The sequence below is a fragment of the Pogoniulus pusillus genome, chromosome 9, assembly GCF_015220805.1.
Source record: "Pogoniulus pusillus isolate bPogPus1 chromosome 9, bPogPus1.pri, whole genome shotgun sequence".
NCBI lineage: Eukaryota > Metazoa > Chordata > Aves > Piciformes > Lybiidae > Pogoniulus > Pogoniulus pusillus.
In genome coordinates this window covers 13919023-13941876 of record NC_087272.1, presented here as the reverse complement: position 1 = coordinate 13941876, position 22854 = coordinate 13919023, and the positions used below count along the sequence as shown (strand labels likewise).

General features: G+C 48.2%; 1 protein-coding gene across 2 annotated transcripts in view; it reads left to right on the top strand.

The window, feature by feature from the left end:
- LOC135178068 (transmembrane protease serine 11B-like protein) overlaps positions 1-21118 on the top strand; it is a 60069-nt gene extending 38951 nt beyond the window's left edge. The window contains exons 6-13 of one of the 2 annotated variants that reach the window (XM_064148565.1): positions 1085-1200; positions 1558-1625; positions 4135-4298; positions 5153-5191; positions 6109-6289; positions 6493-6758; positions 7709-7851; positions 20984-21118. In XM_064148565.1, the coding sequence (XP_064004635.1) occupies positions 1085-1200; positions 1558-1625; positions 4135-4298; positions 5153-5191; positions 6109-6289; positions 6493-6758; positions 7709-7851; positions 20984-21103 (1097 nt within the window). In that variant the 3' untranslated portion in view covers positions 21104-21118. Of the gene's footprint in view, positions 1-1084; positions 1201-1557; positions 1626-4134; positions 4299-5152; positions 5192-6108; positions 6290-6492; positions 6759-7708; positions 7852-8520; positions 10716-20983 lie in introns of those variants that run through there. The other variant, XM_064148563.1, reaches the window with a different exon arrangement.
- The last annotated feature ends 1736 nt before the right edge of the window (positions 21119-22854 follow it).

Below are 22854 nucleotides of genomic sequence, written 5' to 3'. Positions count from 1 at the left end.
GTCTGTCATATTTTCCTTGTTGCTGGGGATTTGGGTGTGCAGTTCACAGGAGAGAAAGCACTGGACCCAAATCAATTAGAAACCCAGCAATAAGAGTTACGCTCTTTCCTCAATGCAGGGATTTAAGTGTTGTCCTTGTTTTGTTTCTTGTCTTACCTGGATGCCTGCCACTGGCATCCCTGGTTAACCAGAGGCCAGTAGTCTCCCGTGTAAGCCAGGCTGTGGCTAGCACTCAGGCTAGGCATTGCAGGTTAGGTCTTGAACAAGGTCTATGCAGAATCTGAACCTGGAATCTCTAGCTCCAGAAAGAGGAGGGGCAGAGCTTTGGGCTTTTTGGAACTCAGTCCTGGTTGCCAAGGGCCCAGTTTTGGTAGCAGATGAATGAAGCCAGGCCATTCCTTTCCCTGTTCCTGAGACAGCAGTATGAGAGGTTTTGAGATGCCCTCCTACTAGGGTGGAGCTAATCTTACTGCTGTCACTGCTCACCCAAAGGTTAGAATGCTTGCACTAGGACCCTGAGGCCTGTCTCTGCCATTCTTGCAAGAGATAGATTTTAAACTTACCCTGGCTGCTGAACAGATAAAAATACTCTGAGCCTGCTGCCTTTCAGGGGGGCAGGGATGTGCCAAAGAGCAGAGAATCATAGAATTGTCAGGGCTGGAAGGGGCCTCAAGGATTATCTAGTTCCAGTCCCCATGCCATGGACAGGTACACCTCACACTAGATTAGGTTGCTCAGAACTCTTTATAGTCCAGCCTTAAAGACCTCCAGGGATGGTGTGATCTGGTGTGTCTTGTGCTGTTCTCGCATCAGCATTGATAAGAAGAAGATGATCCCTAGGGGAATGTTATCATGGGTGTAATTTATTGCTACTTGGGGTGATCCTCGGAGTGGAATTGAGCCCCTAGCTAGTCCATGGAGCAAGAAGATGCTCCAGAGTCCCCATTTTCCTTAAGTGCTGCTAACAGTAGTTCCACAGCTGACAGGGTCACAGGCAGAGCCTGGGAGCCCTGCTTGTGCTATGCTGTATGAGGCACTGTGCGTGTTGAAGATGTTCAGCCACCTCTTCTGCTCTTCTCTGCAGATCAGGACCGGTACTACAATGCATCCTTCCTGATCACCAATGTCAAGTACAACTCTCAGTATGAGAGGCAGACCACAGAAGAGTTCAGGCGCCTGAGCCAAGATATTGAAACCATGGTAAGCTATGGTGTTTATTTGTCTCTGCCTGACCTGTGGTGAAGAGTTCTGTGGTTCTGGGATTGGAAATAGAGATGCTTGTGTCTTGTCCTTATGCAGCTGGCCTTGCCTTTCAAACCTTGATGGAGTGGGCTGCAGATACGCTGCTGACTGTCCAAGTGGATGGTGGGCACAGGTCCTGTCTGTTACAGCAGCCCTGTAGTGGAATGGGCACTCAGAGCAGACGGGACAGTGAAATTGACTAGCTTAGCTGTTTGTCCATTGATGGCAGCTGGATTGGAGATGTGAAGGCATCTTCCTGTGCTCTAAGGCTCACAAGGTCACAGCTGCATTTAACGTACTCTTTTCCTTTAACAGATGTCTACTGTATTCAAGGGCTCCTTCCTGAGTAAAAGGTACCTCAGATCCCATGTTGTCAGTCTAAGGTGAGTCATGTGAATGTCAGGAATAAGCAGTGATGTGATAAACAGCCTTTCTCCCCTTGATTGTATGGCGCATGCTTGGTGGTTTGTGCTTGGATGACACCAGCAGCATGACAAAATCCTGGCTGGATGCCTCTCTCCTTCAGCACTCACCATACCAAGGGCTCAGTTAGCTTCAGAGGTCAGCAAAGAACAGCAAACTGGCCTTATAATTCTACACTGATTACCTGAGTACCAGTTGTTTGTAGCTGTGATGTAGTAACTGAATTAGTGTGTGATCCCAGCCTTCGCTACTGGTTAGGGGCTTGAGAAATACAGTCAGCTCTTTATGACATGACTGTTCTCCCTCTGAAAAGGTCTGAAGAAATACATGGTTCCACAGTGATATAGAGGTGAAGGAGGGGTCTTGAGAAGAGGAGGCTGAGAGGAGACATCATTGCTCTCTATAACTCCCTGAAAGGAGGTTGGAGCCAGGTGGCCTTTTCTCCCTAGTAGCAGGTGACAAAAGGAGAGGAAATGGCCTGGAACTGTTCCAGGGGAGGCTTAGGTTGGAGACTAGCAAAAATTTCTTTGCTGCATGAGTGGTCAGGGCTTGGAACAGGCTGCCCAGGGAGGTGGTGGAGTCACTGTGCCTTCAGGTGTTCAAGAAATGCACGGGCATGTCACTTGGGGATGTGGTTTAATGGCCATGGTGGTGGACTTGATGATCCTAGGAAAGTGAGGCAGACAGGTGTTAAGGTCCTTTGCGACAGCTCTTAAGTCTTTCCTGTCTCTGCAGTAATTGTGTCACTCTTGGCAGTAAGATCTATTGCCCCCTGGTGCTTCACAATACTTTGGACAGCAAAGGATGCCAGACAAATGGCACCAATGTCCTTCACAGTACTTCTGGGCCTCATTACCTCTACCTGTCTTTGGATGGAAGAAGTAATTTCCTTATCATGTTCCCTGTTACTGCTTGCTGCCAATTTCTTCTGTCATCCTCCCCTATACTGTCTGTCATTTGGAATTACTGAACTTGGCAGCTAGACTTCAGGCAACCTCTTTGCACCTTTTAGGTTGACCAAGTACTGCATCTCTTCCAAGCTTGTTTCCACTCTGAAATATTTTATTGTGTGACTAGGCACTGGGCCAGCCAAGCTCTTGATTTCTGTTGCTCTAGGCTTTATTTGTTGTTTTTTTTCTTCTCTGTTGCTCTAATTGTTTGGTCCAATCCTTCATACTGGCAGCCTTGCCTGGCTGAGGTGACTCAAACTATTGGGATTTTTGTCTCTAGGTGCAGTGGAGCCAACTGGCCAAGGAATGGACAAGTGACAAATGGAAAGCCAAGCTGAAAGACCTTTATAACTGTTGTTAAAATGGCTGTTAGGAATGGCCTGTCAGGCATCTCTTGAAGGGTTCTGACTTGAGGGATAAGAAATGGACTAGTACCAACTGCGTGAGGTTCAGTAAGTCAAAGTGCAGGGTCCTGTATCTAGGTCAGGCCACCCTCAGGCACAGATCCAGGCTGGGTGTAGAGTAGGTTGAGAGCAGCACTGAAGAAAGAGACTTCGGGGTGTTGGTAGCTAAGAAGCTCACCATGAGCCAACAGTGCCCTCATGCAGCCCAGAAGGTAGCTGAGCTGCAGCAAGAAGTGTGGCCAGCAGGGCAAGGGAGAGGACTCTGCACCTTTTGTCTGCTCTGCTGAGACCACACTTCCAATACTGCATCCAGTTCTGGTGCCCCAAGCATAGGACGGACACAGAGCTGCTGGAGTGAGTCCAGAGCAGGCCAAAAAGATGATCCAAGGGCTGGAGCACCCCTGCTATGAGGACAGGCTGAGGAAGCTGAGGTTGTTCAGCCTGGAGAAGACTCCAGGAGGACCTTAGGGCTGCCTTCCAGTACCTGAAGGGATCCTACAGGAAGACTGCAGAGGGACTTTTCACAAGGTTGTCTAGAGACAGGAGAAAGGGAGAATGGTTTGAAGCTAAGGGAGAGCAGGGTTAGACTGGATCTTAGGAAGAAGCTCTTCAGTATGAGGGTGGTGAGACTCGAACTGGTTCCGCAGGGAGGTTGTGGATGCATTCTTCCTAGTGGTGGTCAAGGCCAGGTTGGATGAGGCCTTGAGCAGCTGACTCTAGTTGAGAGGCATCCCTGTGCATGGTGGGGAGGTTGGATCAGAGGATCTCTGAGGTATCTTTGAACCTGAGCCATCCTATGATTCTATAAACTTGCTACGTTGTTTGTGCTGCAATCTATGTCCTACCAACTATGAGCTGTGTGGAGCCCTCCTCCTCAGCTGTACCACTTACAACAGTTCCCATAAAGTTCCCTCTAATCATTGTTCCAGTGAGGACCAAGCCTTTTGCTGCCTGTTGCTATCTCATCATCCTTTTCATGTGCCCAGCAGTGCTGTCTGTTCTGTACCTCTGTGCAGACTTGTTCTAGTACAAGGCAAGCAGTCGGTGCAAAGCAGAGCAAAGAGGGTTAGTGGGCAAAGAGGGAATAACACCACCTTGTTTTTGTGGGTCTGCAGCCCAGATCCTGGTGGAGTGCTTGCATCTGTGCTCCTGGTATTTAAATTTCCTTCTGCTGACAGCGAGGCAGCGACCAGGGGTCACGTCAATAGCGTGCTGCGCAGAAGGCTGAGAACAATCTCCTCGCCCTTGAGCGTTGACCAGTCCACCCTCAGCCTCACAGGCAAGTGCCTTAGGGTTGTGGGTGTAGCTTGAAACATGTTCCTCATACTTTGCTGTTCTTAGCATAATGAGTTTCACTTTAGTATGCTATTATGGACTGTTGTTGTTCATCTGCCCTCTTGGGATTATGTGCTCCAGCCAACTGTAACTTAGAAGCATGAAGAGAGCTAAAGTTGTGACTTGAGTGCGAGTTCTCCTCTGTGCATCAGACACTGTCTGTGACCTAGCTCTGCTGAATGAGGCTGTCCTCCCTCCCCAGTTAAGGAAAAAAATGGCATGGTTGGTAGCTGGGGGTTTGCAGACCAACACACAGTGATACAGGAACCTGTATCAGCAGAGTCATCAAGCTGTTAAAAAACTGCAGGGCTGAGATCTTTCCTTTCATTCCCTGCCACTTGCTCTGCTTCTTTGACAGATTGTTATACCAAGTGTTCTTAACAGACTTTTGAGGGCAGTAATCCTTTCCCATCAATCTGTTGCTGGTTACCACTGGAATCTATCAGAAGAGCTTTTGTAGGAAACAATCAATAGAGTTCCAGTTCAGCTCCAGTCAATCCTAGCACTTTTGTGAATGCTGCTTTGACCACCTTGCCTTAGTGAACCTGAGCATGTAGGGATTTAGGTCGTGCACAAACACTAGTTCATGTAGATGTTACCTTTTTGCAGTCATTTGCTGCCTCTGCTAGCTTGCAGCTAAGACAAAAGGCTTCACTGAACCTCTCTGACAAAGCTAATTGCTCCTTTTCCCATACTTTCATTCTATGCAGCAATGGAAGCCACTTAGTGTTTGCTGAGCACAGCAATCTTGTGCTAGTTCGTGTGACATACACTCACTGTCTGTGCTTTTCATTGCAGAGCTGAACAAGGAAAAGGGAGATAACCTTTTAAACAACTGTGAGTACAACTGCTTTGTGCAGAAGGTCTAGGGGCATGGGGCTGGAAGTTATGTATCATAGAAACACTTTGGTTGGAAAAGCCCTTTAAGATCCAGTCCAGTTGTTCTCTAATTTTACCAAGGCTGGTGCTAAACCATGACCCTCAGCATCACATCTCTGCCTCTTTGAAACATCTCCAGGGATGGGGATTCAAGCACCTTCCTGAGCAGCCTGTTCCAGTCTTGGAGAACCCTTTCAGTCAAGAAGTTTCTTCTAAGATCCAACGTAAACGTCCCCCATTGCAGCCTGAGGCCGCTTCTTCTCCTATCTCTTCTCCCTAGGAATCATTCTGTTCCTAGGGAGAAGGGACAAACCCCCATCTGGCTCAGCTGCTCCTCATCAGACCTGTTCTCTGGAATCTTCATCAGTTTTGTTGCCCTTCTCTGGATCTACTCTAGCACCTCAATGTCTCTCTTGTAGCAAGGGCTCCAAAAGTGACCCCAGTACTGAAGGTGTGACCTCCTCAGTGCCCTGCAGGGAACAATCCAGGTTACCTTTCACTGTAGCTCTGGTTTACTCACCCAGTTTGCAGAGCCAATGTTTTGCAACCATGTAAAGACTCACGGCTCGGGGCAGAGAAGCAGTACCTCAGAGCTGCAGCCCTCAGCTCCTATGGGAGCACATCTGAGCTTGTGTGGCTGAGAACTGGCTTTATGAACATGCACCGACTCTCCTACCACAATTCTGTGATTAACCCACGTCTATCCCCAGACCCTTGTGACTGTGATGCTTGCTGTAGGAGGCACTGCTGTGGGTGAAAGTTGTTTCCTGTCACCTCTGCCCAGTTATGCCTGCCTGCAGCTGTGAGAACCCTTTCCAGAGCAGCTCCTAGGTTTCCCTTGGTTAGCTGAAGCGGAGGTGCCTTTCCTTTGGCAGGCTGTGGGATCCGGAGAGCAGCCTTCTCCTTCACGGGAGCAGAGAGGATCACTGGTGGGCAACGTGCACAGGATGGGGAGTGGCCGTGGCAGGCCAGCATCCAGCTTGATGGCACCCATCGCTGTGGTGCCTCGGTCATCAGTAACACCTGGCTGGTGACTGCGGCTCACTGCTTCAGAGGGTGAGTTACCAGCACCTGCCTCAGGACTCTGGCGTGCTCTGACCTTTCATGGTGCACCAATATCTGTGTCTGCTGGAGGATAATGAAGTTTGGCGCCTCTCTGTCCCATAGGAATATCTGGCCACATGGGTACTTAGAGAGCTAAGCTCCTTTGGGGGATCTTGTGTTTGCGTGGCTGTGATGTAACCTCCACTGTCTTACAGAGGAAGGGAGCCTCGCAGGTGGACTGCCAGCTTTGGGATTCTGCTGAGGCCTCCAAAACAGAGGAGATTTGTCCGAAGAATCATTATTCATGAGAACTACAGTGACTTCACACTGGATCACAAGTATGACGTGGCAGTGGTGGAGCTGGCCTCTCCTATCGAGTTCACAAGTGACATACACAGTGTATGTCTCCCTGAGGCCTCTCATGTTTTTCCACCCAACGCCTCCTGCTTTGTCACAGGCTGGGGAGCTTTGGAGAATGATGGTGAGTCTCTTCCTTCCCTGTGTCCCATCGCACATGTACCTGAGAAGGCTGATGCTGGCCTTGTGGGGCTCTTTGTTGACTCTGGGTGCCTTAGGCTTGCTGTTTGATAGGTGCATGTGCTAATGCACCTATGGTTGGACTTGAGGATCTTAAAGGTCTTTTCCAGTCACAACAATTATGTGATTTTTGATCGTACATGTGTGGGCTTATTTCTGTTTTATCTACCTTGGGCAGTTGATTGGTGTGTGAGGGAAAGACCCCAAAGGTTAGCCTCAGAGAAGTCAGAGCAGCTGTTTTCATTGCTACATGCATTGTACGGGTTGATTACCGTCTAATCTCTGTTTGCACTGGCCCAGTCTCTGTGAGATTAGCTCTGACATGAGTTCTTTTGCCATTCATCTTTGTCATAGATGGATCTTGACAGTTTTCATCAGTTTCTCTCTTTGGTCCTGACTCAGGCTTTGTCCAGTGGCCTGAGTGCCCTTCATTCAAATTAGCCCATATCAGTGAGATTGGACATAATAGAACTAGAAATCTGTTTCTGAGAGCCACTGAGTTGTACTGGTTGTGCTTCATAGCATACTCCTGGGGCATGCAGTCGCTGTCCAAAGCTACACTGCAGTTAACCAGATAGACCTTTCCAGTGATGCCAAGGACATACCTTGGACACTACAGATAAATTCAACAGTGAGGCACATAGAAAAATCTTTGTTCATTATACTAATTGCATCTGGTAAGGATGGAAGATGGGTAAGGGTTATTATGTTTGGGATCAAGTGAAGGGCTTTGGCTGGGAGGAAAGAAACTTTATTCTTCCTAACACATTGCCTGGGTAGCTCTCTTCATTGCCTGAAATGGCAGAAAAGCTCTAGGAAAATGTGGCTTCTCCTGATCCTTGTGTGGTTTTGATTGCATATTCTGTCTGGAAATCCTAATGCCACTTCTCCTAGGCTCCAGTGTAAATCATCTTCGACAAGCAGAAGTGAAAATTATAAGTACAGCCATTTGTAATAGAAGAGAAGTGTATGGTGGAGCAATAACACCTGGAATGTTGTGTGCTGGATACTTGGAGGGGCAGGTGGATGCCTGCCAGGTAAGTCTTGTTATAAGTGAGAGTGAAAAGGAAAGAGGTGGGGTGGGAGGTGGCATTCCTTAGAAATAAAATGTATGTACTTTAGGGGCTACAAGAAAGCCAGGAAGGGACTTTTTTGTGGCTTGTAGTGACAGCATGCGGAACAATGAGCTGGAAGAGGGGAGATTAAGACTGGAGATTAGGAAGGAATTCTTTACAGTGAGGCTGGGGAGACACTGGAACAGGATGCCTGGGGAAGCTGTGGATGTCTTTGCCCTGGAGGAGTTCAAGGCCAGGTTGGATGAGGCCTTGAGTAACCTGGTCTAGTGGGAGGTGTCCCTGCCCATGGCAGGGGGGTTGTGACTAGATGATCTTCAAGATCCCTTCTGACCTAAAACATTTTATGAATCTTGTTTAAGTTTATGGGGTTTAGTATCCTGACATGCAAATGAGTAGCTGCGTGGCTTATGGGTTGAAGTCTTCAGTTAGGTGCTTGGGGTTTATATCTAATGAAGCTGTGGGAGAGACTGAAAGAGCCATAGGCTGTCATTGAATGTCCATGTGGAGGCTGAATTGTGGCTGTGGTCTGGAGACAAATTGCTGTCAGGAGCAACAGAGCAGTCTGAGGCTCCCTGCGTTAGTGAGGGGAATGCTGTTTGTCTCCTTGCCTGTTGGCATTTCTCTCCTTAGGGTGACTCTGGTGGACCGCTGGTGCATGCAAACTCCAGAGGAATCTGGTACCTTGTGGGAATAGTGAGCTGGGGAGATGAATGTGGCAAGGAGAATAAACCAGGAGTGTACACACGAGTGACTTACTACCGAAACTGGATCCGCTCCAAAACGGGCATCTGAAGGCTGCAGTGGATCAAGGGCTGTGGGCTGTGGACAACGATTCCTCTGGCACGTTCTACTCTGTGGTTACTCTCTCAAGAGCTGCTGGCTTAGCTTGTGGTTTGAAGGCTGGCAAGCTCAGAGTAGCCTGGGGCTTGAAACTGGTTTGGCTTACAGCCAGATAGGAAGGGGCTTGAGCCACATGGCAGCTGTTTGTTGAGAAAGTGCTCTGCCAAAGGGACAGTGGTGTTTGTCTGTATTCAGTGCACTGACCCTTTTTCCTCAGTGCCCAAATGTCTTGGCTCTGACTTAAAAGTCAGGTCAAGCACTTGAGCTCAAATAATCCCTTATTGGCACCCAAGAGAAGTTATCGCTGAAGGATGGCCTGCCCACTGGCTCTGTGCTCTTGATGCCTTGCTCAGCTGCAGGCCAGCTACAATCCGGCCCCTGACTCCAAGGCTGCTGTGCTCCTGAAGTCTCTAATGAAGAACAGAAGATAGCTTAGAGAAATCCTGGTTCCTGATATCACATTGGACTGTTACCTAGAGGAGTAGAGAGTTTTTTCCTTGCTGTGTTGTCCTGAAAAAGGAATTGGTGTCGAACACCAGCTTCTGCCCACCTTCTGTGAACAGCTACTCATCACTTCACCTGAGCAGCCCCTACTGCAGCACTTGCCCTGAGAATGGTTGCTGGACTTGAGACCAAATCTCACTTTACTTTCGTACCAGTCTGTTATATCAGAGTATTTGGCTGAATTGATTTCCACCTTTAACTTTCCAGATTATCTTGTTCTGAATAAAAGTTCTTGGCTTTTTCTGCAGGATGGAGGATTCTAGCCATCTTGGTGTGACCACTGCCAAAAACGACCCCCAAAACATCCCAATTTGATTGTTCTTGTGAATGTTGTTCTCAAGTCTTCATAATTTCATCTGTACCTATTTCAGCTGCATCCTGAAGCCCCAAGCTTTTGTCTTATATTGGGAGTACCTGTCTGCTTCAAAGCAGGGCATTACTTCTGACTGACCCAGGCAGTAATCTGATGTAAAGCTCACTCTCCTCTCTCAAGAAGTAGGAATTCCCTGTGTCTCACTGCCAGACCATAGTCAGCCCATCTGATCTCAACCACACTTCAGATTGTCTCTGCCTTCATGTTTTCAGGAGCCCCATGCTTTCATCTGTCAGGTAGATCTCAAACATTTCCTATACCTCAGCAGCAGAACACACCTGTTCCTTGTTAGGATACTTTCCTTCATGTGTCTGCAGACTCTTCCCAACACTTCGTGGCTGCTGATCCTGAGGACAGCAAGTGCTATGGTCTTGGTTGCTAGATAAAAATCCACTGAAATGGTCTCTTTCCCCTTGATGGTCAGAAGAGAAAAATCAGCAAAGGAAATACCAGCCATGCTGTCAAGACTTGGAGTTGGTCCAGCATGGCAACCAAGCAAGATTCTTATGCTAGGCTGCAGTAGACAAGCAGTGGACTTTTGGTATGCTCGTAGTTTGATGATGTGGGGGAAGCAGACCTTCAGTGATTCCAATCTTAGGATTAAAGTGTTGTCCTAACTGAGTATAAGTCATCCAACAGTCAGTGGCAGTTCTGGGGACCCTCTCTAAAGTGGGCAGCTTACTGCAACTGCTGCCAAATAGGAAGCAATCCATGGAGTTAGAAGTATCCTGGTTGTGTCCTGTTATCTGACTGGTGCCACTGCAGAGAGCCCTGCTTTCCTAGAGCCCCACTGGAGCTGCTGGGGTTACTAGGATGCTCAGGAAACATCTTCATGAAAGACAAGAGTCTGCAGTTGTCTCCTGTACTTGTGTGTATCAGGAAACCTGTCACTTCTCAGGGAACTTTTCTTGGGGAATGTTGTGAGCTTCAAACCCAGAACTTGGTGGCTTAATTTCTGTCTAGGGAGTGAGAAGCGTCAGACTAGATGCCAAGGTCTGAGCCTAACAAACCTTACTTAAGTCCCCTAAACAGGACATGGCTTTGATGTGTATTGCTTGCAGAGGAAGCTTTCAAGTGGTGTGTGAGAAATAAATATGATTTCTTTTCATGCTAGTAGCAATTATTTTACCAGGACATTGAATTAGATTTGATCTTCATGAAGAAAAGCATCATTACAAGATGCCATGGATTTCCAGTTCCTAAAGCACTTCAGGCTTGGTTTGTCAGAGGGCATTTCCCCACCCTGCTGCATTTCAGTGTAACTTGGAAACAATATTTTTAGACGTGCAAACCCCAGCTATCTCACTGGTTCCTCAAAACAGGTAAGTATGTCCACAAAATTCCTTCTGCATCTGTGGACTTTCCAGTTGTGCTTATTTTGGGTACAAAATCAGAAGCCCTGAAGCATTTTTCGTTGTATCAAAGGCTACAGTAAACATGACCCTCCAAAGTGGCTGAAAAAGTGATCTCATTGCTTGCTTAAGAAGCTCCCAGTTCTGAGCATCTGTTCTGAGAGATGCAGTACCTCATGCACCCTACTGCTGAGTGCCAGCACACTGCAGCCAGGAGTGGGGCTCGATTTAGTGTGCATTACCTTGTGGAGTTCTCCTGATGGTGGCTGGAAAAAGTCTTCTGAGCTGTTTTCTTCTGAAAGCAATGTAGTTTGCTTATTCCAAGGCCCCTTGATGATTCAAAACAGTATAAATGGGAACTGGCAAGAGCAGCACTGGAAAGAACACTTATCATCCAGTGGGAATGTTAGTGTGGATGGATGTAGCAGGTCTGAATCCATTACTTGTGGCATAGCCACACCAATGTCAACATTGTCTGAGATTTCCTAGGGGGAAATATGGAAACCTGAAGCAAACTGAAGGCGAAACCTTTCCTGTGAGGCTGCCAGAGCCCTGGAGCAGGTTGCTCAGAGATATTGTGGAGTCTCTGTCTTTGGAAACTTTCAAAACTCACCTGGAGGTGTTCTTGTGTGACCTACCCTAGGTTACCCTGCTCTAGCAGAAGAGTTGAACTGGATGACCTCCAGAGGTTATTTCCAGCCCCTTGGATGCTGGGACTCTGTGATCTGTAATGTATGCAGCCCAGATGTTTCATTTATTTGAGGTGCTTGCAGGTTTGTATTTACGCTGTAGTCCCACCTGATTATAAAGCCACAAGCTTCATCTCTCAGCCATATTTTCATAGGAATGCACATATTCCATATTGGTTTTTGCCTATTTTGTTGGGTCTGGTTTCATTAAAGTAGGGTTTTTCCCCCCCACACCCCATCGGTTTCTCTCCCATGTTTCTTTTCCCTTCCATTTGGGAAGGGAGAGAGGCAAGCAGAGTGTCTGGCACTCATTTAATGGCCAGCCCAGCTCTTAACTCTTGACACATTTGTCTAATGGCTTTAATCTTACTCATCTGTTTCTGACTAATTAGAAGAGCTTCATAGAAGAAGAGCATGACCATTAGAAGGACAAAATGGCATCCAAACTTGGACAACATTTTCCTATCTGTCCAGGGGTTGCCTCGGTGTGCTTGCAGGGAAACAGGTCTTGTATCAGCCACTAGAGGGTGAACGGCCTTGCCTAAGAGCTGTAAGCTCTTGGCAGCTGGTGCTGATCTGCTGGAAAGGTGTTCTGGAGGACGAGGCAGCAGGTCCATGCAGAGGTGCGATGTAGTTGCCTTGCAAAGCCTGAGGAGGCTACAGCTGCCCAGCACGTGGGTGAGTTTCAGTCTTCAGGTCCCTCAGAATGCTGACAGCAGATACTTCTCTCTAGGTCTGCTTAGAACACTGTGCTGTGAGCAAGGACTTGAACAGACCTGGCCTGCTGAGATTGGTCAGATGGAGAGTTTGCAGTGGCACACAGCTGCTCTTTGCATTGGCCTCCTATCTTGACAACTAACAGAATAGAATCTTACAGTCACAGGACTAATTTGGTTGGAGAAGATGGAGTCCAACCATTCTCTAACTCTGCCAAGGCTGGTGCTAAACCACGACCCTCAGCATCATGTCTCTGTGCCTTTGAAACACCTTCAGGGATAGGGATTCCACCACCACCCTGGGATGCTGGTTTCAGTCTTTGGGAACCCTTTCAGTCAAGAAGTTTCTTCTTTTATCCATCCCAAACCTCTCCTGGTGCAACTTGAGGCCATTTTCTCTGTTCTCTTTGGTCACTAAGAAGAAGAGACCAACTCTTACCTGGCTCCAGCCTCATTTCAAGTAGTTATAGAGAGCAAGAAGGTCTCCCCTCAGTCTCATTTTGCCCAGGATAAGTAATGATTCTTGTAGATCGGAGACACCAGATTTCTTCTTGTCCCATCAGGAGGGGAAGGTTGGTACAAACAGCACCATAGGCTGAGCTAGAAGAGCCATCCCTTCATGAATGCAGTATGCTGGGTGTTGTTGATCATGGTCTAGAGCACCCAAGAGCTGCAGGGATTGGAATTTGGGATTTTCTAAGAAGGTAAAAAGCAGGCAGTGCATCACCCTGATTGCAGGACTGGGTAGATGGAGAGCAGTGGATGTTGTCTACCTTCAATTCAGCAAGACTCTTGATGCTGTTTTACATAACATCCTTGGAGGTAACCTCAGGATCAGTGGTTTAGATGATGGGACTATGAGGTGGTTTGGAAACTGGCTCAGCAACAGAGCTCAGATTTGTGGTCAGCCCATAGTGCTACTGGAGGCCTGTGGCAGCTCATCTGCTTTTATCTGTAAGAGATCAGGTTTGTGACCACTGGAGGGACCTGGATATACGCAAGTCTATGAGATGGATGTCTAGATGGATCCCAGAGTCCTGAAGGAACTGGTGGATGGAGTTGCCAAGCCACTCTCCATGGCAGTTCAAAAAGTTCTGGCAGTCAGGTGAGGTTCCTGGAGACTGAAAGAAAGAAATACCTACTTTTTAAAAAGGCAGAAAGGAGGAATCTAGGAACTAGCAAATTGTCAGCCTCACCTCTGTGCCTGAGATCATGGAACAGATCCTCCTAGAAGCTGTGCTAAGGCACATGACAAGATTCACAGAATCAACCAGGTTGGAAAAGACCTTTGAGATTATCAAGTCCAACCTATTACCCAGCACCATCTAATCAACTAAACCATGGCACCAAGCAACACATCCAGTCTTTTTTAAACAGTTTCAGGTATAGTGACTCCACCATCTCCCTGGGCAGCCCATTCCAATGGCAAATCACTTTCTGTGAACATTTTTTTCCTAGCATCCAGCCTCAACCTCCCCTGCCACAGCTTGAGACTGTGTCCCCTCATTTTGTCATGGGTTACCTGGGAGAAGACAACATCCCCCACCTGTCTACAACCTCTTTTCAGGTAGTTGTAGACATTCAGGTAGTTGTAGACAGCAATAAGGTCTTCTCTGAGCTTTCTCTTCTCCAGACTAAACCTCAGCTCCCTCAGCCCTTCCTTGTAGGGCTGGTGCTCCAGTGTCCTCACCAGCTTTGTTGCCCATCTCTGGACACGGTCAAGCATCTCAACATCTTTCTTAAATTGAGAGACCCACACCTGGACACAGTACTGAAGGTGCAGCCTAACCAGCCAGCACAGCTTCACCAAGGGCAAGTCCTGCCTGACCAATTTAGAGGCCTTTTGTGATGGAGCAACTCCATCAGTGGTCAAGAGAAGAACTACAGATGTCATCTGTCTGAAGTTCTGTCAGACCTCTGAAGTGGTCTTTTTGTCTGCATGGGAGTGATAAGGGTTTGATGGAGGGACTGTTTGGCTGGTGAGGAATTTGTTGGATGGTTGTATCTAGAGTGTATTGGTAAGTGGATCAGTGTCCAGAAGGAGATTAGTGACAGGTTGTGTCAGGAGTCTGTACTGGGACCAGTGCTGTTCAGTATCTTTTTTAATGACATAATGCAATTTAATGTGCTCTTGGCAAGTTTGCAGATGACTCTGAGTGGTATGGTCAGCAGCCTGCAGGGGCAGAGTATCCTGCAGAGGGATCTGGGCAAGCTTGAGAAGTGGTCCTGTGTGGTGTGAACGTCATGAGATTCAGCAAGGCCAAGTGCAAGGCCCTCCCCCTGGGTTGGGAGAATCCCTGGTCTTGGTCCAGGCTGGGGCATGAAGGGACTGAGAGCATCCCTGTGGAGGAGGAGTTGGGGTACAGGTGGGTGAAAAGCTGGACACAAGCTGGCATTGTGTGCTCACAGCCCAGTCCCAGCCCTGTCCTGGGCTGATCCCCAGCAGCAGGGGCAGGGAGGGGATTCTGCCCCTCTGCTGACACACACCACCCCCATCCTGGAAGTTCTGGGGTCAGCTCTGGAGCCTCCATCACAAGAAAGACATGGAACTGCTGCAGCAGGTCTAGAGCAGGTTACAAAAGCAACCAGAGAGCTGGAGCACCTCTTCTGTGGCAACAGGCTGAGAGAGTTGGGGTTGTTCAGACTGGAGAAGACTTTATTGTGGCTTTTTAGTACTTAAAGGGATGCTGCAGCTCTTGTGCTTTACCTCTTCCAGTTGTGCCCCCGGGCAATCCCTTCCTTGAGGTAGAACTCTGTCAGCTGAGCAGCCAGAGACTGTTTTAACTGCAGAGGGTTCTTTGCAAGTCATTATAAACAGCTGCCTGCTGTCTTCACACATCTGTGACCTTCCCCAGACCCTGTGAGCAACCTGCAGTTTTTACCTTTTGCCTCTGTGGGGCAGACAGGCTGGCACTGTGCTCCAGGCCAGCAGAGATGACCTGCATACCTATGGGGGCTGGTACTGAGTTTGTGCCTTCCCCAGAGGAGAGACAGATGGAGAGGCCACACTAGGAAGGAATGTCTCCCATGCTGGAGAGTGGTGAGAACATTGGGGGAAAAAAACCAAAGCATTTTTTACTGTGAGAGTGGCTGAACTTCAAACAGGTGCAAAGAGCAGATTACCCAAGAGTCAGCCAGGCTGGAAGGTCTCACAAGGAGTCAGCAAACCAAGGGGGACTCTCATTTGGTGCTGAGCAGTCTTGCCTGAAGCACAATTCATTTTTCTGTCAGAGATCTGAGCAGTGGCTGAAAGTACAGCCAGAGTTGAAGCAGCTGCAGGATGGAGGGCCTGGGCTTCTGTCTAATTTAGCCTATGAAGCCTTGAAGGATGATGTAGTATGTGAGACATCAAGAACTTGCCCACAAGAACTAAACTGGAGGGATGTTACATGTTGGTGCTGTGGTTGAGCAGACTGGGACACAAAACAGCTGTGGCAGAGAGCACCTCAGAGTGCCAGACTGTGGCTTCCACAGGGCAAGTCAGCTGCTAATAAATAATACCAAATCCCAGAACAGTTTGGGTTGGAATGGACATTAAAGATCACCTAGTTCCAACCCCTCATGTAACAGGCAGGGACATTACCTGCTAAACCAGCTCACTCAAGGCCCCATCCAACCTGCCTTTGAACACTTCCAGGCTTGGAGCCTCCACAACTCTGGGCAACCTGTTCAGTACCTCACTGCCCTCATGGGGAAGAACCTCTTCCTAATGTCTCATCTAACCAAAATCAAATCCAAGCTAACCCTGTTCTAGTGACATAAATAGGTAGAAAAGTCTTGGTTTGAGTGCCTTGACTTCTGTAGAGATCTATAGTAGTGCTCCCAGTACTCTCTGGTTCTTCTGATGTCTGAAATGATGCTGCTGGTCATGTGTTCAGTTTGAACTGCAGAGGTTTTCCTTTTATCTCAATGTGCCTTGTTTCTTTGTAGGTCTAGCCCAAGCCATACAAAGCTCTGCCATCCCTTGGGAGATGCTTGTCTCCTGACTGGGAGGAGGGGATTTGTGCCTTGGCTGTAGATAGCAGCTCGATTGCTGGGCAACACCTGGAAGAAAATGCAGGCTAGCCTGTTTCACTGTAGCAACCAAACAGCAGCTGTGGCCAACAGCTGCAGAGGACAGGCACCTGTGTGTTCCCTCTGTGCCTTCCATGGGGTGCCAGGCTATGAATTCTTCTATACTGACTCTGTCAGTGGGGGACTTCAGCTGTCTCAGGGCGTTGCCATCTCTCCTGGGCTGGCCCATGTGGCTGCTGCTCAGACGGGTGTAGCAGTTTCTGTTAGAAGGGCCTTGAAAGAGGAACTAATTGGAAAGCAACCAGGGGAGCACAGATGCACACTGCAGGGCTTGGGGCCACAGCATCTGAGAGTCTCAGCATGCTGGCTAGCAAAGAGAAGCATGGGCATGCTGGGTCCTGTACCTGGCTCACAATAACCTCAGGAGTGCTCTGGACTTGGAGCACAGTGGCTGGAAATCTGCCAGGCAGAAAATGACCCGGGGGTGCAGATTGACAGCAGCTGAATATGAGCCAGTGTGTGGCCAGCAGCAGTAGGGAAGGGGTCTTGTGCCCCTAGACTCAGTCCTGGTGAGGCCACATCTTGAATAGTGGGTTCAGTTTTGAGCCCTCACTCCAAGGACATTGAGTGCCTGGAGCAGGTCCGGAAGCTGGTGAAGGGTCTGGAGAACAGGTGTGGTGAGGAGCAGCTGAGAGAATTGAGGTTGTTTAGTCTGGAGAATCATTGTTTATCCTGGAAGAAGGGAGGCCGAAGGAAGATCTCATTGCTCTCTACAACTCCCTGACAGGAGGTTGCAGTCAGGTTGGGGGCCGGCCTCTTCTCCCCACTATAGGGTGAGAAATGGCCTGAAATTGTTCCAGGGGAGGCTTAGGTTGGAGACTAGGAAAAATTTCTTCCCTGCAAGAGTGGTCAGGGATTGGAACAGGCTGCCCAGGGTGGTGGTGGAGTCACTGTGCCTGAAGGTGTTCAAGAAACATGGGCTTCGGGGCATGGTTTGATGGCCATGAGGTTGATGGTTGGACTTGCCTTATGATTTTCTGTCATAAATCAGGCTCTGAGTGATTTTTATGGCCATTGTAGTTTTTTGTTTCAGAGCACAGTGGACTTAAGTTATCTTATTTTACTCCTTTTAAGGAAAAGAGGGCAGTAAAATCATAAGTCTCTCACTGAACTGGAGAAGACTACAGAAAGCCTGAAGAAGAGGAGGCTCAGAGGTGACCTCATTGCTGTCTACAACTACCTGAAGGGAGGCTGTAGCCAGGTGGGGGCTGGTCTCTTCTCCCAGGCAATCAGCAACAGAACAAGGGGACACAATCTCTCAAGTTGTGCCGGGGGAGGCATAGGCTGGATGTTAGGAGGAAGTTCTTGCCAGAGAGAGTGATTGGTGTTGGAATGGGCTGCCCAGGGAGGTGGTGGAGTCACCATCCCTGGAGGTGTTCAAGCAAAGCCTGGATGAGGCACTTAGTGCCATGGTCTAGATGGCTGGATAGGGCTGGGTGCTAGATTGGACTGGATGACCTTGGAGGTCTCTTCCAACCTGGTTGATTCTATGGAAGCTTGTAGATTTAAAACCCTGCAGGAACAGATGGGGTGCACATGAATCCTTAGCACCTAATACACATACAGGATACCTCAAAATTCCCCCAAAACCTTCCCCCCCAGCCAAACCAAAACCGCCAAATCCCCAGTGCTCATTTTCTCCCACCCCTTATTGTCTCCCAATTAGACCTAAAGCAGGCCAACATTTGCTGTGGCTTTGGCCTTGAAGGCCACGGCCTCCAGGCTGCTCCCACATAGTTGTGTGGTTACTGGATAAGGATCCCCCCAGAGAGCTGAAAGCAAAAAGGAGACAAGAGAATGACTGGACCTTGCTGCTTACAGTGGAAGCGTTTGCAGGGTGATGGGATTGGCATAACAAAATGACAATACCCAGGGTGAGTAGTTCCTCCCTCACCCCAGGATGGGTCTTGGCCTCTGTAGTTTCTTTTAGGAAGTCTGGGATAACCTAGAACCCCTCAAGCTGCCACAATGGCTCGGGATAAAGGCCTTGCCTTCTCTTCTTGCTCTACACTGACACTGGCTCTGGAGAATCATTCTGTCCTTTAAGTGGAGTTTCTGGCGTTGGTTTTCTACCTAATGATTGTTAAAAGCTGCAGCTGGGAATTTCCTGTGGGAAAGGAAAGTACAGGATAATGAACTGACAGCCTTTTCTGTCAGACTAGGAGGAGAGTTGTGTAGTATGTCCACAGCCTGAAGTTACCAAGTGTGAAGGAATGCATCTCATTTAGAGCTTCCCTGGAATTTTGAAGGTGGAGTGCAAGGTGCCTTTGTGTGTTTCAGGAGGGGGAGGCCTTGAAGCCACCCCTGAGCTATCAAGGTGTGCTGATGAAACAGGAGAGGCCTTGTCATCAGGAGGGATTTCAGCCCAGTGCACCACTTTGTGATTCTGTGAGTATCTGATAAGACCTGAGTGACTGAGGCTGGGAGGGATGTACAAGAGTTCACCTCCTCAGCCCCCCTGCTCCAAGCAGGTCTGATGGGTTCAGATTGTTTGAGGCTCTTGGAGGTCTCTTCCAACCTGGTTGATCCTATGATTCTGGCAGCTATTACTGGCAAGAAGGGCTTGACCGCTGTCTGTGGACTAAAATTCATGGCCTGGGTTGAGTAACTGGTAGAGACAATTGTGTAAAGTATCTGTGCTTGTAAATTCCAAAGATGTTATTGCTATGGGGCTGGCAAAAAATACTTCTCTGAAGGCGTTCTTCACCTCTGCAGCCCAGGAGCCTGTGTAAGCATGCAAACACAAACCCAGGCAGCCTGTTATTACCATTCCTAGGCAAGCAGTCTGTCTGTCGGACCAGCTGGGCTGACTTTGCAGGGTTAAGTTTTACACTTTCATTCACAAAAATCCTGTGTACCCACATTCTGGGATTCCCACCTGTTGTGGTTTCTTTCAAGATGGCCCAAAGTAGTTAAGCTCTCAAATGAAACTGGAGAGAGAGTACAAAATTATATTTAGAGAGGAATACAGAAATAGACATTACAGAGCAATTACTGCATCCTTGGCAAACCCCCTTCAATTTTCCCCCAACCCAAAAAAACCTGAATCTACACTCCCCAGTGCACCAATCCCCTGCTCCCCAATGCCTTCACCATCCAAGAGGCCTAAACAAGCCTGTGGAGTTCCCAGAACAGGCCTATTGCTTACATGTTCTTCCCTACAACCAGCAACAGAACGAGGGGACACAGTCTCAAGTTGTGCCAGGGGAGATACAGGCTGGATGTTAGGAGGAAGTTCTTGCCAGAGAGAGAGGTTGGCATTGGAATGGGCTGCCCAGGGAGGTGGTGGAGTCACCATCCCCGGAGGTGTTCAAGCAAAGCCTGAATGAGGCACTTAGTGCCATGGTCTAGTTGACTGGCTAGGGCTGGGTGCTAGGTTGGACTGGATGATTTTGGAGGTCTCTTCCAACCTGCTTGATTCTATGATAAAGTGGCCCCTGGCAGACAAAGGGCAGGAGGAGGAAAGGAGAATGAGCTGACCTTGTTGTGAGTTTCTAAAGAGATAGCAGAATTATGGGATTGAATGACAGTCTTCTAGTCCCCAGAAGATCTTTTTAACCCAATAATTCTCAACCTGGGACACCACTCCAGGCCTTCAATAGCTGGTTTCCCTACAGCTTCCCTGATACTAAGCTGAAAGAAGTTGGTAATTGCCTTAGCTTGCTGAATATCTCATAGGACCGAGCACTTTGCAGCTTTTTGATTCATTGTGCAGAAAACTGGACACTAATCATTGTTATTTTCTGGCCTGTCCGTACTGTTTGTTGTTCCTGGGGGGCAGGTACATGCAAATTGATTTCTTCACATAAATTCATGTTCTTATTTTCCCCTGGTTTCCAGGACAGTTCATTTTGTTTGAAACTAAAAACAACCATGTTCATAGATTCATGGAATGGTTTTGCTTAGATGGGACCTTAAAGATCATCCAGTTCCAACCCCCTGCCATGGGTAGGGACACCTTCTACTATACCAGGTTGCTCAAGGTCCCATACAACCTGGTCTTGAGCACCTCCAGGGAGGAGGCATCCACAACTTCTCTGGGCAACCTGTTCCGGTGTCTCACCATGCTCACTGTCAAGAGCTTCTTCCTAATCTCCAATCTCAATCTTCCCTCTTCCAGCCCAAAGCCATTGCCCCTTGTCCTGTCACTACAAGCCCATGTAAAAAGCCCATCCTCAGCTCTCCTGTAAGCCCCTTTCATGTCCTGGAACACTGTTATTTGGTCTACCTGGAGCCTTTTCTTCTCTGAACAGTGTCAGCTCTTGCAGCCTGTCCTCACAGGGGAGCTGCTGCAGGTTGGAGGTGCTCCATCTTCTTATTTTAGTATGCAGATCACAAAAAATCTCGATTGTAAGGAAAATCAAATCCCATTTGTGGAATACCTCTCTTGTTTTGTGCTCTGGAATATCAATAGGGAGGTCTTTCCTAGTGTGCTCTGAAAGTTACCAGATGCTCATTCATCTGCTGTCAAGACCCTCCCTCTACCACCACCTTCTGAGGCCCTTTACAACCCTCTATTGTAATGAATTCTCTTTGCTTCCACAGAGCCTTGCTGCAGAGACCAGAACCTCAGGGAGCTTTTGTCTCCAACTCCAGCTGTTTGCTGAGACCTGCTCCTGCTGGAACATGGTTTTACTTGACCTAAGTGGGCAGAGATGGTCTTAGACCTTTGGGGCATGTCAGGGGAAATGCTCTTCATCTTGCAAGGTAAAGACTTCAAGTGTTGTCTGTTCTCAGTGTTCTTGACCTAGGTTTCAGAGCACCTGATTAATAAATACTAGTGAAGAAATCCCTATCAGTGATCTGCTCACAGTGCTGCCAGCTTTGCTCTCTGTGAGCAGGTCGCTGTGCAAAACCTCAGCCTGACCATTCTGGGCAGAAATTTCTGTGCCCTCCTTTGTGTTACATTCCAAACTCAGATAAGGTTTTTTCTGTTCTAGAAGTGAGTCTTGCAAGGATGCCAGGTTCTGTGATCACAAGATTAAAAGAAAGGAAAAAAGAAACCAAGGAATTCCAAGGTATTGTCTTGACTTCTGGATCGATTTGGTTTGTAATCAATCCTTAGTTCTTCAGGAGTTCCTGGGGTTGTGGGGCCTGTTTCTGGGTGGAGCAGGCATTGCCTTCGTGCACAAAATTGGCTGAGTTCTACTACTCTTGAAATAGAAAAGAACAAAGCTGAGGGGAAGGAGAACACCCAAGGAAGGCGAGAGCTCTTGGCAAGTAACTATTCAATCTGTAAAGTCCCCTGGAAAGCAGGGAACTCCAGCAGGGCTTTTTCTACAGGGAGTTAGGTGAAGCCCAAAAAAATGATTGATTTAAAGCAAAGTTCGAGTGTTCAGTGTTAGAGAAAACAGGAGATGCTGTGCAACACCACTCAGCTTTTCCTACTAAAAATGGGCTGTCCCTACAACTGCAGCAAAGTGCCCCTGAATGGGTATGAGTAAGGAAAATTTTCCTCTTGACCTTTTATTTATCTTTTTGGTTGTTTTCTTTTTTTATTTTCCTTTTTTTTTTTTTACATTCTGTAGCTGAGGGTTGTTTGTTCTGGAAAGTGAAAAATGTTCCAATAAAAATGACTGTGCAACGTTGAGACTCTGTTGGTGAACCAAATGCTTTGAACTTTGGCACAAATTGAAGTGCATCAAAGGCTAGAAACTATAAGTTTGTTTCCTGGTGATTTTCCTTTTTGGTTTGGGTTTTTAGATGTGAGCACAGAATTCCTCACGAGAGAATATCCACCTTCGCCCTTCTCCAGCCAGCTCTGAAGGGTCACGTTTGTGCTGGGGGAAGGGAATTCCAAGCAGATTGGTGGCCGTTTTCACCGAGTAAGCATTTTCCACAGGCGGGGTTATGCCAGCCATTAAGTGACTAACGTGTAATTAGGAGGCTGGATACTTATAGTTGACATGTCCCTGATGCCAAGGGAGACCAAGGTAGCAGTGGAGGAGCAAACACTGAGGAGAACAGGCTGGGCTGACCAAGCCATTGGTGCCTGCAGGTTGTGTTTGGCCTGTCTCAGGAGGCCAGAGGCTCAGCGCTGCGGGCAGTGCGGTGTCTCTGCTGTGTGGGCCTTGGAGTGAGTGCAGCACAGAAGATGCTGTGGGCCTTGCAGTGAGGGTAGGACGGAAGGTGCCACTTGGGAGGAGGTCTGCTGGAGGCACACAGGCTGGGCAGAAAGGGAGTGCTGGAAAAGGGAAACCTCACGCGCTTCCTGTTCTGCCACAGTGAAGAACAAGTCTTCTTGCCTGGGCCGGTTTATCTGCTCTGTCCATCTCTGCCTGGGGAGCTCTTTGATGCTGATCTGAAGGTTGCAGTCTCCTTATCAACTCCATGCTCACCTCTGCTTGTTTTCACGCTGAAGTTGGCTCCCTCGTTTTGCAATAACCCACAGGGTGCTGGGTGTTGCGCCAGCTGTG